Raw genomic sequence first — 17,385 nt, 5'->3', positions numbered from 1 at the left:
TGTGTGGAGGGTGGTGCTGGTGGTTTGTGGAGGGTGTTGCCTAGTTGTCGGTGAGAGCTGGATTCGGTGGTGCTGGTGGTGTGTGGAGGGTGGTGCTGGTGGTGTGGAGCTGGATGTAGGGGTGGTGCTGGTGGTGTGTGGAGGGTGGTGCTGGTGGTGTGGAGCTGGATGTAGGGGCGGTGCTGCCGCCGCTGCTGCTTTGGTGACCCGCGCTCTGGTTACCGACTGACCGGCCGCTGGAGGAGCAACAAGCGGCTCCAGGTTAAACCGACGCCCCGCGGACGTTGCGCGTCTCTGCCCCCGCGGGAAGATTTTCTTTCTGGTGAGTTTTCATTTCATGTAAAAACTCTTATTTTACGAGTCCGTTCGCTGCTCGGACTCCGTGTTTCCGTCTCCGCGAGTCGCGGTAAAAGACCACCGACGAGCCGAAGCCACCGGCCTCCCTCCTCTTCATCCTGCGCGGTGGATTCCAGTCCGAAACCGGCCCGCCCGCCCGATGAAGGCGGCTCCGGTAACGGAGTATCAGGAAAATACGCTCAACTGTTCTGAGATCAGCTTCAACGCTGGGAGGGGAAAACAAAGAGAAACAAGTCGTCATTTCGGTTTTACTTCACAATTCACGGGTTAGATGAAAAAATATACTTCTATATTATGTAGAACTGTAGCGTATCGGCAGATTCGAATCGATCGTCCGAAAGGGAAACGCGGCGGTCATTGAACGGAAAAACCGCAGAGCGTATCCCACCGGAGCTGTGTGTGTAAACAAACCAGACACACACACACACACACACACACACACACACACACACACACAGGCAACAATGTAACAATGATTTAACAGAGAGGCTCACCATTGAAAAAATCCAGCAGTAATAAAAAAATACAGTTATTCTAACAACAAAACACTTTTATTATAACACAAAACGTAATCCAGATTAAAGATGCAAAATGAAGGTGTGAAATAATCTGAATTGTTTTTTTTTTTCCCCATGCACAATTTCTATAGGAATGTTTTTATAAAAATGAAAATGAATTTACTACCGCTGGAAAGGGCTTTTAACCCCGTCCTGGGCGGGGTCATCGCCACCAGTCACTAAAGGATGTGGCTGCTTTTAATGTGCGTTTGGTGTACCGTGTTCTGTGTCGCTGTAAGAGATGTAGATGTGTTGTATAGGCCTGTGTGTGTGTGTGTGTGTATGTGCAGAGGCCAATCTCTTGAAGTGCCTTTATGTTTTGACTGGCACCGCCCCCGCTCGAAGACCCCAGATAATCAATGTCACTCGTCTGCCTGTGGCAGCGCTGCAGCGGATAATTACCACGTTGAGCAAAAAACACTCGACTGGCGACTCTGATAAGACCTTTAATCAAGCGTCCTTCTGGCGCGTTCCGCTGTCTTCGTCCTGGTCCTTCTGAACAGAGAACGGTGACTCTTCCTCACCTTGCAGGCAGGAGACATGGGCAGCATGTACAAAGACGACCAGGATGACTGGATGACCGTCTGCCTGAAGTACCTCCTGTTTGTCTTCAACTTCCTCTTCTGGGTGAGTTTCACACCGAGTTCACAGTGGGGGTGGAAGATTGTCCTGCTGGACCTTCTCTTATCTGTTCTCTGACTGGATGATTTTGTGTTGTTGTTGTTGTTGGTTTCGTCACGATCCAGGCTTACGGCGAACCGGTTACCGTACAGCCGGAAAACTTTACAAAATAAATGTCACAAAATAATATAGATATGCCAGGATTAAAGGTTAAAAGATGCTCACTGTTGTAATGCATTTGAATTGATTCGCTATCTTTTACACAAGATGCGGTACGAAACACCCTGAACAATACGAAATGCCAAAGGGGGCGTGGCCTTGACAGCAGAACAATGTCTGGCGAACAGCAAACGTATGTACGAGGGTGCTGGTGAAACAAATCCAATGTAAACATTTAGATTGCATCTATATTTTAATGCACAATAAAGCGTTAGATCTGTACACCATCAGACCTGGAGCGCTTTCAGCTTCTCAAATGTACACAAACTCAGGATTCTGGGCCAAAAAGCCATTCGAATGAAAAACATTGGTTCACTCAATAGTGCATAATGTGTAAAAATCTATCTGAACTATTAAAAGGGAGACGCGTCAGACTTGTGCCTGTGTTCGTAAAAAAAAAAAAAAAGGGCAACTAAGGAATTTAATCATGATAAAACGCAAGACGGACAGGAATGTCCAGCAGGCCTGTGGTGCAGTTGGTGGCATTTAGTGGGCAAAATGTGAGGCGAATTCTCAGCAATTTGTGGTTCATTATGTATGCACAAATGTAAGCTACAGCTCGCCGTAGCTTATATGGAAGGGCTTTATTGCATCTGTGCTGTGGGCTCTTTGATCTAACGTTCACTTTTTCTGACCTTCCCGACTTATCATATTGTAAAAAAAAATATTATATCATATATAATTATAATTTGTATTTTTTAAACAACATCAGAAGTGTGTGAGATTTGCAGACGAAAAGGAGCATCAACTAAAATGGACACATTTAAAGGAACGGATTTGATTATTTGCAACGGCGAATGGTTTGTAGTGCCGAGGCATGTTGTGTATCTGCAGTTGTGTCACGGCCCTGGGCAATGCAGGGAACGATGGCCGTGCCCTCAACTGAACCCATGTGATTCACCTGTAACGATTCAATGCGGCTCAGAGACACTGAGACGGAAACACGTGAATGTATTTTTTGCAAGATGTGGCACAACAGAAGGACAGATAAACAACCCTCCCTCCGTGTCTCTCCCTCCCTCTAATGCATTCCAGACTCTCCCTCCTGCTCCTGAAGATATACGCCTGGGTAAATGAGCTCTGTTTTTCGGGCGAGGAAAGGAGGAGTTGTCAATTCTGTTTACTCTATAAACATTTGAAAGGATGTGCCGACTCACCTAGCAGCTTTCTAGGATGCTATTAAATACCAAAAACAGAGAGAGAGAGAGAGCTGATAGAGGCCCAAATACGCTTATTTTAAAGAACACAAGCCTGTCAAACTAAGTAAAGTGAAGTGATTGTCATTATGATACAAAGCACAGCACACGGTGCACACAGTGAAATGTGTCCTCTGCATTTAACCCATCACCCTTAGTGAGCAGTGGGCAGCCATGACAGGCCCCCGGGGAGCAGTGTGTGGGGACGGTGCTTTGCTCAGCGGCACCTTGGCGGATCGGGATTCAAACCGGAAACCTTCCGATTACGGGGCCACTTCCTTAACCGCTAGGCCACCACTGCTCCAGATTTATTAGGACAAGTCATTTTAGGGTGAGAAGATTTTGAGTGCACCATGGAATGCTTTCTTAGTAGTCGTCTGGTGAGTAACAACAACAACAACAACAACTACAACAACAACAACAACAATATTTATTCCTTATGTAGCCCAAAATTACATACAGTATGTCTCAATGGGCTTTGACAGGCCCTACAGTTAAGTGATACCAAGCGGGATCCCCTTCCAGGTCCGAGTGAGCCTGCAATTGGTGTCAGTGCAGGGTTGGTGATGGTTTGTCCAAGAAAAAACAAGTCCAACGGGTCCAACACATTCTCTGCATCGCCATTTTTGGAAACCCATTGTATAGAAAAGTGTTGTTGTGTGGATGGGACATTTGTGAGTAAGAAATGGTTCAAAGTCAAGGCTTTAAATGGTTTGCAGATCCAAGCACGACACAAGGGATAAAGATAAATTGCTTTAAATGCATTATATTTGTACAGCATTCGTTTTTTTTTTTGCATTGCTCTGAAACGTGCATTTCATTCTGTCACAAAGGAACTTTGGGGCCTGAACCCTTGTGCAACTCTGGCTAGGAAGTGTTGCCTGGGAGGAACCAGACTGAACACAATGAGCCGACATGAGTTTGTGCTGGAAACAATCTCGGGCCAGAGGGGCTGCCAACACCAGCTTGGAAAATCCAGTGGGCTGCTAGAATAGTTGAGAATGTGAGGTGGGATCCAAATTTAGCCTTTTGTGGAGGCTTGCTGGATGAGGAGTGGGCCTGAAGAGGACGAGCTGTGAAAGCACTGCAGTGTTTGGGTATGGAAATATGTAGGGAAAATAAATAGGACTGGAAACGGAACAAACATGTGAGGAAACTGGTCTGCTGGAGACATTCTGGACACTTCAGACACTCCTGTGAAGAAGATCAATACAGAGCGATAGTGAGGGACCGCCTTTGTCCTCTATATGGTGAAACGCTTCATTTCTAGAAGTGATTCTGAGAGCACATGGAATGGAATGATTATGTCCATCTGGGATTCTGGGATGAGAACATCAGTGTCGACAACACATCACCAAATGAGAGAAGAAGTCCATCCCTCCAATTTCAGCCTCTTGTTGGGTGCACATGCACACACACACACACACACACACACACATACACACTGGCAAAAGAGTAAAGATGCCTAGCAGGAAATGCCCCGGTGGCGTGGGATGTTGTGGTTTGGGGCATGGGGCGGGAGACTGTCGGAGCACTTCCTGTGAGAAGCGATGTTAGGAAGAGATATGTGCAATATGTGCTGCCCCTCTTCACCTCCACCCACCACATGCTTGTCTGCAGGGTTGTGTGTTGATCATTGTGGCAGGATGTGTGTGTTGGCTCACAGTGCCGGCTGAGCCAGGCTCCGTTTCTGTGTTTCTGCAGGAAAATGGCCAGTTTGATTATTTAAAAAAATAAATAAATAAAAAATCATAGTTAACTATAAAGCCTTGACCTTTGTTGTCTGCCGTTCTCGCTCTCTCTGTGTCTCTCAGATGGGCGGAGGCGCGGTGATGGGCGTAGGGGTCTGGACCCTCATAGATAAAGGAGACTACCTGAGCTTGCTGGCCTCCAGCACCTTCGCCGTATCAGCCTACATCCTGATCCTGGCCGGCGGGCTGGTGATGGTCACCAGCTTCCTGGGCTGCTGCGCGGTGATTCGCGAACAGAGGAGCTGCCTGTCTGTGGTGAGTCACTCCATGCTGATCTCAGATCAGCAGGAGGCCTGCAGGATGGCTGCCACTAGATCAGTAGTCATCAATCCCCACAGTAGGCCTACAAATTTAGGCCTGGCCCACTTTAAAAAAAACCCCGGCTATCTTTGTGCACGCCTTGAGCGCTTGTCTAAGAGGGAAAGGAAATGTGTGGCCTCCGTTTCACCTCCTCTGCATCCATCTTCGCATTTCACTCACGATAAATATAATGCATCACCTGATGACGGGGGACGAGAATAGCAAATCATATGAACAGGTTCGTTTTTGCTGTGCTCTCATGTACTGCTCGAGCTTGACCCGACCCCGACTAAAAAATGATAGAAATCGAGCCCGAATCCGACCCACTTTAGCCCAAAGCTCGGATTTAATACCGAAACAAATGAAAATGTCCTTGCTTGTGGAATGTTATGGACTGTTTCGTCTGGCAACTTCTACTCCTTAGTACAGCTGTTTAGCCAATGAACCAGACCCCACTTACTATCTTTGTGTCCCTGAGCAAGACACCCAACCCTGTTCCATGGGGACTGTCCCTCCAACTACTGATTGATAACGCCGTTTGTTAAGTGCCGTAAATGTAAGCTGTGGTCTTAGCTGTTTCTAATAAAGTGGCCATACACTCGCCTACTTTCACTTGTGCTGATGGTGTCCTATTTTACTCAGATTTTACTCTACCTTCACCCTGCTTTTTCCCGTAGGTGCGGAGCCACACTCTGTTATCCATCACAGTCTGTCGTGTGACTCTCTGGGTTTCGTCCAGGCCATTGTTTTCTAAGCTGTCTTATCCCTTGTCCTGATATCCTCAAACCCCACCCCCACCGTCCCACACTAAGGCCCTTGCGCTCCAGTAGCGTTTTTACAGCAGGACTGCAGCAGCGCTGGTCTGGGATCAGCAGCACCGAGCCGCCCGAGGGCTGAGTAATGAGCTGACAGGGGCCGTCCTGTCCTCCATTTTTTAAGATGAGTGGGAGAGAGAGAGAGGTGAGCGAGGCTGGAGTACAGATGCCGCTGCAGGACTATTTATAGCTGCCCCTCGCTCCGGCTTGCACAGTCCTGAGAGCTGCTCTCCCAAAGAAATACAGCACTGCACATGCCTGCTCCTGTGTAGGCAAATATGTGCTTAGAACTTTAGAACATGAAGGTGTCCTTTCATCCAAGCCTGCAGTCGTGATGATTGCAGATCTAATGACCTAGTGGAAAATGGACAGCATCCAGATTCCTTCTGAGGTTGTTTCTTGTTGAGTGGATGTGGTACACATCTCACACAGCAGTAACTTCACCCGCAGCACCTACATGCTTTACGTCCTGCCTGGAGATCAGGTGGATGTAATTAGCCCCTAAACTGAATGTGTGACCCCCCTCTTTCTCTGACCTTCTCTTTCTTCCTTTCACGGGTGTGTGACATTGTAAATGTTATTTTTTACACAAAAAAAAACGTGTATTGCATAACATATGAAATATGTTTTCATCCACAACTTGAAAGTTGTGCAAGTGAAGTGATTGTCATTGTGAAACACTACAGCACAGCACATGGTGTCACAATGTAATGTGTCCTCTGCTTTTAACCATCACCCTTGGTGAGCAGTGGGCAATCAAGGCGACGGTGCTTTGCTCATTGGCACCTTGGTGGCTCGGGATTTGAACCATCAACCTTCTGATAATGGGTCCACTTACTTACCCACTAGGCCACCGCTTAAAGGTTATAACTTAGCAACTTTATGAGGAGTAGGTCTCCATTTTATCAGTTGTGAGCTTGTGGACAAGCAGAACCTTGTCCACTGCTCACTAAAAGTGATGGGTGAAATGCAGAGGACACATTTTGTTGTGTGTCACCGTGTGCTGTGCTGCAGTGTTTCACAATGACAATCACTTCACTTTCTTATCGGATTATGAATCGGAGGATTCATTTCCAATGTCCATTTCATAATCAACTTCGGTCAAGGTTTTTACTCAGACATGATCTAACTAACTCAGGTCAAAGTGAAGTGATTCTCATTGTGATACACAGCAGCACAGCAAACAGTGCACACAGTGAAATGTGTCCTCTGCTTTTAACCATCACCCTTGGTGAGCAGTGTGTGGGGACGGTGCTTTGCTCTGTGGCACCTCAGTGGCACCTTGGCGGATCAGGATTCGAACCGGCAACCTTCTGACCGCTAGGTCACCGCTGCCCCTTAACTAGTGAGTTCATGAAAAAATAGCATTTGATTTGTGGCGCCTTTTGTCTTGCCCACATGCTCAGCTGCTATTTAATGCTCTTTAGGTCGACCGGTGGCTTCCTCCGTTATCTGAATGCAGGGTTTTGGGCCTTTGGGCTCCCCTGCCAGCGCCGAGCCGCTCATCTTTTCTCGGTTCCACATCCACGTCGTCCAGCCTCCATCTTTTCCTCTATCTGCTCCTCCTCTCCCTCCCGCCACGCCCTGCGATCCCACCTCCTCCCCGCACTCCTTGGACAGCTCTGTCAATTTTTCCTTCCCGTTTCATCTTCTCCCTATCGGAAAAAAAACTCCGTCTTTCATTTCTCCCGCAGTTTTTCCTCTGTCACCTCAGGAATAAACACGTTGGCGAGATTACGAGGAAATGTCAGGACTTATTAAAGTGTCTCAGAAAATGATGTTATTTTTGATGTGTGTGTGAGCGAGAGAGAAAATAGTTTCTGCTGTTGGCAGATGCAGGTGAGCTGTTAGCACTTCATATCTAATAGTTTTTTTTTTTTTTTTTTGCTTTGTTTATCTCTCCTGCAGTATTTCTCCTGCCTGTTACTGATTTTTCTCATCGAGCTGGTGGCGGGGGTCCTGGCTTATGTCTACCACCAGCGGGTAAGGACACGTCTGTCCTCTCTGCAGTTCCAGCGACATAGAGGCACATATACAAACTGTTGTAATTCCCGGATCTTGTTACTTTAATTTCAAATCCGTTGCCGTGGTGTATAGGGCCAACAAGATTATAATTGTGACTGTCCCAATATTTTTGGACCTGACTATTTTAAATAATTTCGTTTTTTTTTTTTTTTATGTGAAATTTTAATTTGGAAAAATGTCTTCCCTGTCTTCTATCTCGTCCCCATTTCCGTCTGTCCTCTTTGCTCCTGTTAGCTGAGTGAGGAGCTGAAGCAGCATTTGAACCAGACAATGACAGAGAACTACGCGCAGCGTGGGAAGGAGTCCATTACACTCGCGGTGGACATGTTACACCAGGACGTAAGGAAACTGACACAAACACACACACACACATACACTGGGGTCATCTGCACAGATAAACATCGTTCATCAACCCGGTCGTTCTCTGTCTAATATAATGATCCGCACGCTGAGCTGCCCTCTCCGGACCTTTCAAGTCATTATGCGGGTCTGCATCCAGAGGGAACGACGTTTCCGATCCGATTATTATCCCGGTCACATGGAGGGACGCCGCATCCAGCTCATTTCTGCTGTGTCACCCAGTTCAAGTGCTGCGGGAGCAACAGCTCGCTGGACTGGCGGCACAGCGCGTACGTGGCGTCCCCGGAGGCGGAGCGGAGGGTGGTCCCCGACAGCTGCTGTAAGACCATAACGCCCCGCTGCGGACAGAGAGACCACCCCTCCAATATTTACAAAGTGGAGGTAAGGTCAGGATTGTTCAAATCCGGGGAGTTTCAGGAACAGGTAGTGGCACTTTATTTTATTATTTTTTTCCCATGCTCATTTACTACTTTTTATTAATAAGCCAATGAACAAATCAAATTGAATATATTTGAATCTGAATTGCACAAATCGTAATTGAAGTTTCATAAAATGACCTGGAGCTGTCCGCTGCAGAGTGTCCATCACCACATCCTTTTATATTCTGTGTATTCACGTCTGTATGTGTGGGGTGACCAGATTAAAATGTGACCCGACACAAGTTAACATGGGCGTGTCCCAATAAACCGTAGCCAGCAGCAGAAATCGGCCACATCAAGCCTGTTTGCTTGGTTCCTTGTCGGCGAGTCTGTGTCTCAGCATTTATCCCTACTGAAAGTCGCTCTGATAAATGCCATAAATGTAAATCACCAGTTGATCCGTGACACCAGCTTGGACATTCTTCTCCCCGACCGCAACCTGCAGAGGTGCCGTGAAACTTGGAAATGAGCTGCATTTGCTTTTTCTGCTCCGAGCTCGATTGCTTTTTCTCAAGGACCCCGATTTGTGCGTTGCGAAAAATTTCAATGGAATTGTGAGAACTGAACATGAATTTGGAGAAGCGAATTTGCATTACATTTTTAGGGATGTAAAATGTAGTTTCAATTTCATTGGAATTCAGATTAAATTTAACACATTCAGATTCAGTTTGTACAATTCAATTTCAGTTTGTGCAATTCAGATTTAAATATATTCAATTAAATTTTCGTTTCTTTTTGTACAAATGTCTGCCCTTAAAGCTGCCAGAGGTACCAACCAGAATTCTAACTGTATCATCTGGTTAAAAACAATACAAACAATATTTTTCTATGGCAATATTATTGAAAAAAGGTTGAATATTTGAAACGTTCCAGTTTTGTTGGCACATGTGATTTAGCCTGGCAGCATTGTAACCCTGAGTCATGATTATTCAGTACTGCAGAGTGTCCATCACCACATCCTTTTATATTCTGTGTATTCACGTCTGTATGTGTGGGGTGACCAGATTAAAATGTGACCCGACACAAGTTAACATGGGCGTGTCCCAATAAACCGTAGCCAGCAGCAGAAATCGGCCACATCAAGCCTGTTTGCTTGGTTCCTTGTCGGCGAGTCTGTGTCTCAGCATTTATCCCTACTGAAAGTCGCTCTGATAAATGCCATAAATGTAAATCACCAGTTGATCCGTGACACCAGCTTGGACATTCTTCTCCCCGACCGCAACCTGCAGAGGTGCCGTGAAACTTGGAAATGAGCTGCATTTGCTTTTTCTGCTCCGAGCTCGATTGCTTTTTCTCAAGGACCCCGATTTGTGCGTTGCAAAAAATTTCAATGGAATTGTGAGAACTGAACATGAATTTGGAGAAGCGAATTTGCATTACATTTTTAGGGATGTAAAATGTAGTTTCAATTTCATTGGAATTCAGATTAAATTTAACACATTCAGATTCAGTTTGTACAATTCAATTTCAGTTTGTGCAATTCAGATTTAAATATATTCAATTAAATTTTCGTTTCTTTTTGTACAAATGTCTGCCCTTAAAGCTGCCAGAGGTACCAACCAGAATTCTAACTGTATCATCTGGTTAAAAACAATACAAACAATATTTTTCTATGGCAATATTATTGAAAAAAGGTTGAATATTTGAAACGTTCCAGTTTTGTTGGCACATGTGATTTAGCCTGGCAGCATTGTAACCCTGAGTCATGATTATTCAGTACTCCGGGGGTGGCTTTAACCCGCCTTCCCACAATCCCACAGGGCGGCTGCATCACTAAACTGGAGCACTTCTTGGCCGACCACCTGCTCATCATCGGAGCTGTGGGGATAGGTGTGGCTTGTCTTCAGGTGAAACATCCTCACACACACACACACACACACACACAGACGAACACACACAACTGCGTACACACACCCCAGCTTTCTTTTTCCTCCTCACCCCCTCACAAAGGAAGGTCTTCTGGACGTTAATATAAACTCTTTATGAAGTATGATCCTGGTTGAGACTGACCCGAGTCCAAATGGACCACAGCTGTCTTGAACATTAACCCCCCGCTCTCTCTCCCTCTCTCTCTCTGCAGTCAGAATAACTGTAAGCTTCACAGAGGCATTGATCGGGTCTCTGTAAATAAACTTCTCTGTAATGTGACACCAGCCAGCGCAGCAGCATCGATTCTCTATAGAAGCTGGCCGGGGGTCTTCGGCTTTTATTTCTTCTCAATCCGGTTCTGCGCTCGGCTGGAAGGGTTTTTTGCTCTGTGAGCTTTCCTTTGTTCTGTCACTCGTCCCTCTCCTGTAAAGCCACATCACTTTACAGTAGATCTGCTTTCATAGCACATTATAAAACACATAACATAACCAATTTGTGCATAATGAATATGACCACTGAGGTGCCACTGAGCAAAGCACCGTCCCCACACACTGCTCCCCGGGCGCCTGTCATGGTGCCCACTGCTCGCCAAGGGTGATGGTTAAAAGCAGAGGACACATTTCATTGTGGGCACTGTGTGCTGTGCTGCAGTGTTTCACAAATGACAATCACTTCACTTTCATACGTGACCCTTTTCATGAATCTTTTTTGAGATTCCCACAATAAAAATAAATATTTGTGAGTGTCAGTCAGTTATGTGTTTGTTACCTGTGTGTGTGTGTGTGTTGGTCCTCCTGTCTGGTACTGGGATTAATCTCAGCCTATTTTTGTCTCTTCTTGTCCATCCTTGTCCCTGGTCTTTATGTTTCTATCTGTCCTTCTCTCTCTGTCTTGTCTCCTGTCTTTCCTGTAGCTTGCGGGCGCCACGCTCACGATCTGCTTTATCTATCTGCTCTATAAAGAAGAGGAAGAGGACTCCTCAGACGTGTGATATCTGTGTGTCTGTGTCTGGTGGGAAAAGGTCGGAGGGCGGGCCGTCCGCCTGTCTTGTCGCATGTCTGTCTGTGTGCTCTGTGCTTAATTTGATTCATGACTACAGCTAATGGCTCTTGTGCATGCAGTTTACATTTCAGTGTTAATGTGGAGGGGCTTCTGCTTCCATAATGCACTGCAGTGCATGCTGGGAAATAACATCTCATTATTACTCTTCTTTGCTTGTCACCCAAAACCACACACCGTGTTTGTGCAAACTGAGGCAGCAGGAGGAAGTGAAAACTCGCTGTCGTATCTGTCAGTCAGCGCCCAGAGCAGAAGGGGGGTCCCAGCAGCCCATTGTCTGTCATCGGTCCTCTCTTTTCTGTCTTGTTGTCCTCTCTTGGTCTGTGTGGACGAGGGATCCTCCGCCTGAGGCTTGATGAGTTCATTTAGTTAAAACTTTGTATTTAAATAGCTTGCTTTTAAATATGTCAGAAAATTCTCTAATAGCACACTGTATCTTAAGAGACCAAGGCATATAAAGTGTATAACCTGCTCAGAATTGATTGTCATACATTAAGATGGATGTTTTCCAGAGTATGAGAATGGGCTGATGTAGTTGTATAATGTGAATAAATGTATTGATTTTGTAAGGAACTGTAGTACACATATTTTCTTTTTAAAAAGTAAATTCATTAAAAAAAAATCTTACGTTAAACTTGAAACTTCAGGTTTGCCAGCCTTAGAAATGAGAAATTAAATGAAATGGAAATTAAAAGGCAATATTCACTGCTGTTTTTACACAGACGCACACACACACACACATTGGCATAATCAAAGTGCTTGTATGATGGCTGCTTGTTTCCATAGTAACCGTATGTGGCACATCCCCGTCACCCCGTCCTCCCAGCTTGTCATCTTGCAGTGATCAGTGACAGGCTCTCACCCGACCCGTCACATCCGCCTGGTGCGCTCCACCTGAATGGGAGTCTCTGATATGTGCTGCACTGTAACCATCACATCAGCACACTGCACTTCAGGGGGGGGTCACCCCACACCTGCATGTCTGTGATCGGATTGGTGGATGGTAGATGATTGGCTGTGGGTCTAATGCAGGTTTGTCCTTTTCTTTTTCAGGTCTGTGGTATGATTTTCACCTGCTGTCTGCACAGACGAATTAAACTGGATCCATACTGAAGATCCTCTTCTCTTGTCTTCTCTTCTCTTGTCTTGTCTTGTCTTGTCTTGTCTTGTCTTGTCTTGTCTTGTCTTGTCTTGTCTTCTCTTCTCTTCTCTTCTCTTCTCTTCTCTTCTCTTCTCTTCTCTTCTCTTCCCTTCTCTTCTGATTGATGTACTGAGAGGTACAGTAACTCCACTAGTCTGCAGGTCTGTAGGAGGCTTCTGCAGATGGTTCAGCTTTAACACTCCACGCAGTCGTCTACTTCAGTCATATGGGACATCATAACTCCATAGTTATGTGTGTGTGTGTGTTTTTGTTAGCATGCATCCTCATGTTACATCACCAGAAGAATGTTTTTTTTTATTTGAAATGACACAAACATTGTTGTTGGTATGAAAGATGTTATAAAATGCGCTGCTGTGTATTATTTATCAATTTCTACAGTTTCTTCTCTGCTGATCACAGATACTATAGGATAGCAAATATTGCTCAACTGCACAAGGAATCTTTTCAGACATGAATGAGTCTGGCCCGCTTGAGTGTTACTTTGCCAAGGGACCCCGTAAGCATTCCACCATAATAGGGTTGCGTGCTCTGGGGGCAGGGGCGGGGACAAGTGTCCTTTGTCCAGGTGGGTAACCCGACACCCCGCTCCCTGCCCAAAGCCTCCAGTAAATCACCGCCTAACAATGTCTGCCACCAGAGGGCAAATTCAAGTCAAGTACTGTATCCAGCGCCGGCTGGTGAGATTTCTGCAAGGCCAAATCGGACAGATTGGGTTCCCCCGCGTCTGGGGGGAAGGCGAGGCGAGAGTCAATTTTTTACGGCAGCTGAACAAAGTACCGCCACCCCTTCCCAGGAATCCGTGTGCATTCCAGGTTACGAGAATGAGCTGTTAATCTCGAAAACACAGAAGATTCAGAGCAGCATTACATCCTCGCAGCTTCCTGTTACAAAACTGTCCTGACGTTATTACAAATTAAGCTTCAGATTGATTTTTCTTAATTACATATGCATTTTGTCCCCTATAAAATATGTAAAATGTGTAAAAATATCACTGAATTTTCATGACATTCATTGTTACCACAATGCAGACAACGGTAAAATATGATGTTCCGATTATGATGTCCAAATTTGTTTTCATAATTATGGATCATGTGACAATATATTCCAATATATTGCTCTATTGCTCATGTAGAGGCAAGAATCAGGAAGGTAAACCATACTGATTGATCTCAGTGTAATTTTTGCCATTTTGTGTAATGTCAGACTTGCATAATGCATTTTTTGGATGTACATTTAAATTCTTCTTAAATACCTGTTGCAGCCACCGCGTGGCCCACAATCGTATGTAGAAAATGTCAGGCCCACTTTGCCTGAGAGCCTGGATCTGAGCTTCGCTGCTGCCGACTCCTAATTGCTGCTCTCCGTGTCCTGTCAACTTGCCAGTCAAGGTTTTTTTTTTTTTTTTTTTACCATGGAAACGGCCTCGCGAGTTATCGTGCATGTGTGCATGTGGGAGATGGCAGATTGACATCTGCACGCTTTCTCTCGCTTCACTCGAACCGTCGAATGTGAGCAGCTCCCCTTTTACCTGTAAAATCACACAATGCTCATTTATGAATGTTCACTGACTATATGTCCATATATGTCTTGATGTGTAGTTTTTTTTTATTTTTCCCTTTGGCCAATTATTTACCCATGTTCCTGTAAAATGAATTATAACCCTTAATAAGCTGTAATGCTCTCCAGACCTAAATGCCTTAAGACAGACGTGGCCTTTTTTATTTTTGAAAAGACGACCACGGGACAGTGAACTGGTGTGGGCACAACGTTGACATGGACTGTGTTCATGAAAGTTATGGCTGAATGCTCAATAAACATGACGAGTTGTGGTTCTGGGCGGATTATAGTGTGTTAACGCTCAGCTGCCAAAAGGTGGCGCCAAAGGCAATTTTTTTTTTTTTTTACTCCGCAGCTCACTTGAACTTGTCCCTCTGTCTTTCACACATACACACATGGTCGAAATATTTTCCTTTTGAAGGGTTACCATATTACCTACTCATGTGCGGCGAGGGCGTGTGTCGTCTAGAAGGAGGTGCGCCGTGATTCACCCGCCGCTTGCCATGAGGCGGCGTGGTGGTCTAGCAGCCCATCTGCGTCCCTCCGAGGCGAGGAAGAGTGCGATGAAGAGGGTGTCTGCTGTATCCGCTCTGCGCCGCAGACCGCGGCCTTCCCACCCACCATCTCTTTATAAGAAACAGCTGGGGCTGAGCTGCCTCGGTGGTGTTCCTGTATGAATTATTATACACACACTGAGGGTTAATTTCCCCTTTTAAAAGACAGACCTGCCACAATATCATCCGTTTCCTGCTAAAGACCTTCGGAAAAATGATGCACGGCATTTGAGGGTTGATTTTTTTTTATCTTGAACGTTTTCACTTGAGAGGGTGACAAGTGATGAAGCCCTTTCATACCTTACAGCCAGGCTCAGCATAAGATACCTTTTTAATATACTGCATATCGAGCCGAGATTAAAAATAAAATGTTGAAAAAAGGCTCCTGGGAAAATCCTTGGCTTTAGGCCTGCATGATTTGCAGGGGTCACCGTAGAGGTTAGCACAGTACCGAACTAACCCCTGTCACCTTGATCTTACATGTGGATTACGGGTCAGCCTTCGACGGGCTGGGGGTGTTGCTGTATAAACATGAAAAGCAGAATGCTGGGGGCTAAGAACCCAGGTTCAGAGTTCCCGTTTCCCCTTCGTAGCAACCAATGACTTTAGCCAGATCAGTTTCTGTTGGCTAAACTTATGAAATGCGTTTGCCACAGGCACCATCTGGCTTGTCCTGAGTTCTTCAGTCTGCTTTTTACCATGCTGGATGAATGAACACCCATCTTTGTTTGGTGTTGTGAGGTAGGTGATGGAGACGTCCCATTCATGTTGAGATTTCCTGTGGATCTTCCTGGACGAGAACTCTACTATTAGGACATAAATTTGTCATCAGATGACCCTGCCCTGACCTTTCACTGTCAGGGCATGTTCACCCAAAGCAAGACAATTAAATATTATGCAAAACACATGTGCAATTCATATCATTCTCTTTATATATGTATGTCACCCATGTATATCACCCAGAAGGGTCAAGTGTGGGGCCTGTCAAAATCCATTGAGACATACTGTATGTGATTTTGGGATATATAAGAAATAAATGTTGTGGTTGTTGTTTCTGCCACACCTACTTAGCTGATCACCTATGTGGACGAACGTGGGCTGGTAGCACACGAGGCAGTGGTGACCTAGCGGTTAAGGAAGCGGCCCCGTAATCAGAAGGTTGCTGGCTCAAATCCCGATCCGCCAAGGTGCCACTGAGGTGCCACTGAGCAAAGCACCGTCCCCACACACTGCTCCCCGGGCGCCTGTCATGGCCGCCCACTGCTCTCAAAGGGTGATGGTTAAATGCAGAGGTTAAATTTCATTGTGTCACCGTGTGCTGTGCTGCAGTGTTTCACTTTCACTTCACTAGTGTTGAAATGCAACAAATAATAGATATGAAATGAATGCCATAGATATGGAACTCAAAGAGTTCTCTAATGCTGATATTGTTCTAACTGTGCAAAAGCATTAGTGGACTGGCTGACAGGTCTCTGCCTCTGCTCTCTGTCACCCTGAACCCTATTTGTCCTGAACTGAGCTCCCACTCTCCTGTCTGAGGCTCTCGATGGATTTGGTGGAAGATCAAACGCAGACAGATTGCACGTTAGATAACAAAAGCGGCGGGAGAGGCGGGAGGTGCCCTCACGCCGCTGTAAATCTCTGTGTGTTACATGTGCTCAGAACACAAAAAGCCCAGCGGGTGCCAGATGTGCGGCGTTTTCAAGCCCCTGCAGACCGGCCGAGGCACGGGTCCAAAGTCACAAATGCTTCTGTCTTGCATTTCTTTTCTAATTTTATTCAAAAATTACACAATAAACGGATTGGAATTGCATTTCTTTTTTTTTGTACAGACTGTGAATGTGAAGACATATATCTTTTATAGCAAAGTGCATACTTGCTGCAACATATTCATCACAATTAATTGTGATTATATCTTATGACTTAAGCCTGCTATAATACATAATACAAAGACAAGTGTGGGTAAGTGACTTGGGGCGATTATCTTTTTTTGTAAAACACTTAACAAATAAAATGGAAATGAATTCAAAGATATTTACCTTTATTTTTCATCTTTGCCTAAGGGCTGATTCAGATGACACATCTGTGTGACGCGTGGTCCTGTGAGCAATATTTCCATGCATTTTATATAACTGATTATATGAGTATGCTTAGTTCAAGATTTTAAGAGTTTCATGAGCTGTTAGTCTTTTGGATGCTACTGTAATCGCAAAGAATATGCATCAGTTTTTCTGCATTTACACAATATTGTTGTTTTTACAGTTACAGTTTTAATGTCATGCTGGCCATCAGTTCTGTTTTGACCTCTGTGAAGCAGAGATTTTATTTTAATAAATGTTCATTCGTACCAGATGCGTATGACAAAACATTTTGACCATTATTTTCCACAATGGACGATTTACAAAAGTCATTGAAATGGACCTTGTTTTGGCGTTGACTTGGCGGGGGACCGTGGCGATGACAAAGGAACAAACAATCGTGGGTCCGAATCAGTTTTTGTTTCATGAAAGCAAAAAAGCTGCTCAGATTAGACATTCAACGCAAGACAAGTTGCATGAGGGGTC

General features: G+C 45.2%; 1 protein-coding gene across 4 annotated transcripts; it reads left to right on the top strand.

Annotated features, from left to right (window-relative positions):
- The first annotated feature begins 119 nt into the window (after positions 1-119).
- Positions 120-14,543, top strand: tspan11 (tetraspanin 11). Of its 4 annotated transcripts, XM_028955484.1 has the most exons (9): positions 121-322; positions 1,446-1,541; positions 4,765-4,956; positions 7,725-7,799; positions 8,076-8,180; positions 8,424-8,582; positions 10,381-10,467; positions 11,403-11,510; positions 12,602-14,543. In XM_028955484.1, exons 2-8 carry the CDS (start codon positions 1,455-1,457, stop codon positions 11,478-11,480), a joined length of 783 nt encoding a protein of 260 aa, XP_028811317.1. In that variant the 5' UTR covers positions 121-322; positions 1,446-1,454; the 3' UTR covers positions 11,481-11,510; positions 12,602-14,543. The 4 variants fall into 4 exon arrangements, with proteins under 4 accessions (XP_028811315.1, XP_028811317.1, XP_028811316.1 ...); XM_028955483.1 differs by having other exon boundaries at positions 11,403-14,543; XM_028955485.1 differs by lacking the exon at positions 11,403-11,510 and having other exon boundaries at positions 122-322.
- Positions 14,544-17,385: the final 2,842 nt, after the last annotated feature.

Source organism: Denticeps clupeoides, chromosome 15 (genome assembly GCF_900700375.1).
Source record: "Denticeps clupeoides chromosome 15, fDenClu1.1, whole genome shotgun sequence".
NCBI classification, from domain to species: Eukaryota; Metazoa; Chordata; class Actinopteri; order Clupeiformes; family Denticipitidae; genus Denticeps; species Denticeps clupeoides.
Note: the sequence above shows the minus strand (reverse complement) of the source record. Positions and strands in the feature narration are given on the sequence as shown.

Bases quoted from the DNA above. Each gene is read 5' to 3' on its own strand.
- tspan11 (XM_028955482.1), top strand. From the start codon at position 1,455: ATGGGCAGCATGTACAAAGACGACCAGGATGACTGGATGACCGTCTGC. The intron at 1,542-4,764 runs GTGAGTTTCACA...TGTGTCTCTCAG, and splicing joins TCTTCAACTTCCTCTTCTGG to ATGGGCGGAGGCGCGGTGAT. The intron at 8,181-8,423 runs GTAAGGAAACTG...TGTGTCACCCAG, and splicing joins TGGACATGTTACACCAGGAC to TTCAAGTGCTGCGGGAGCAA.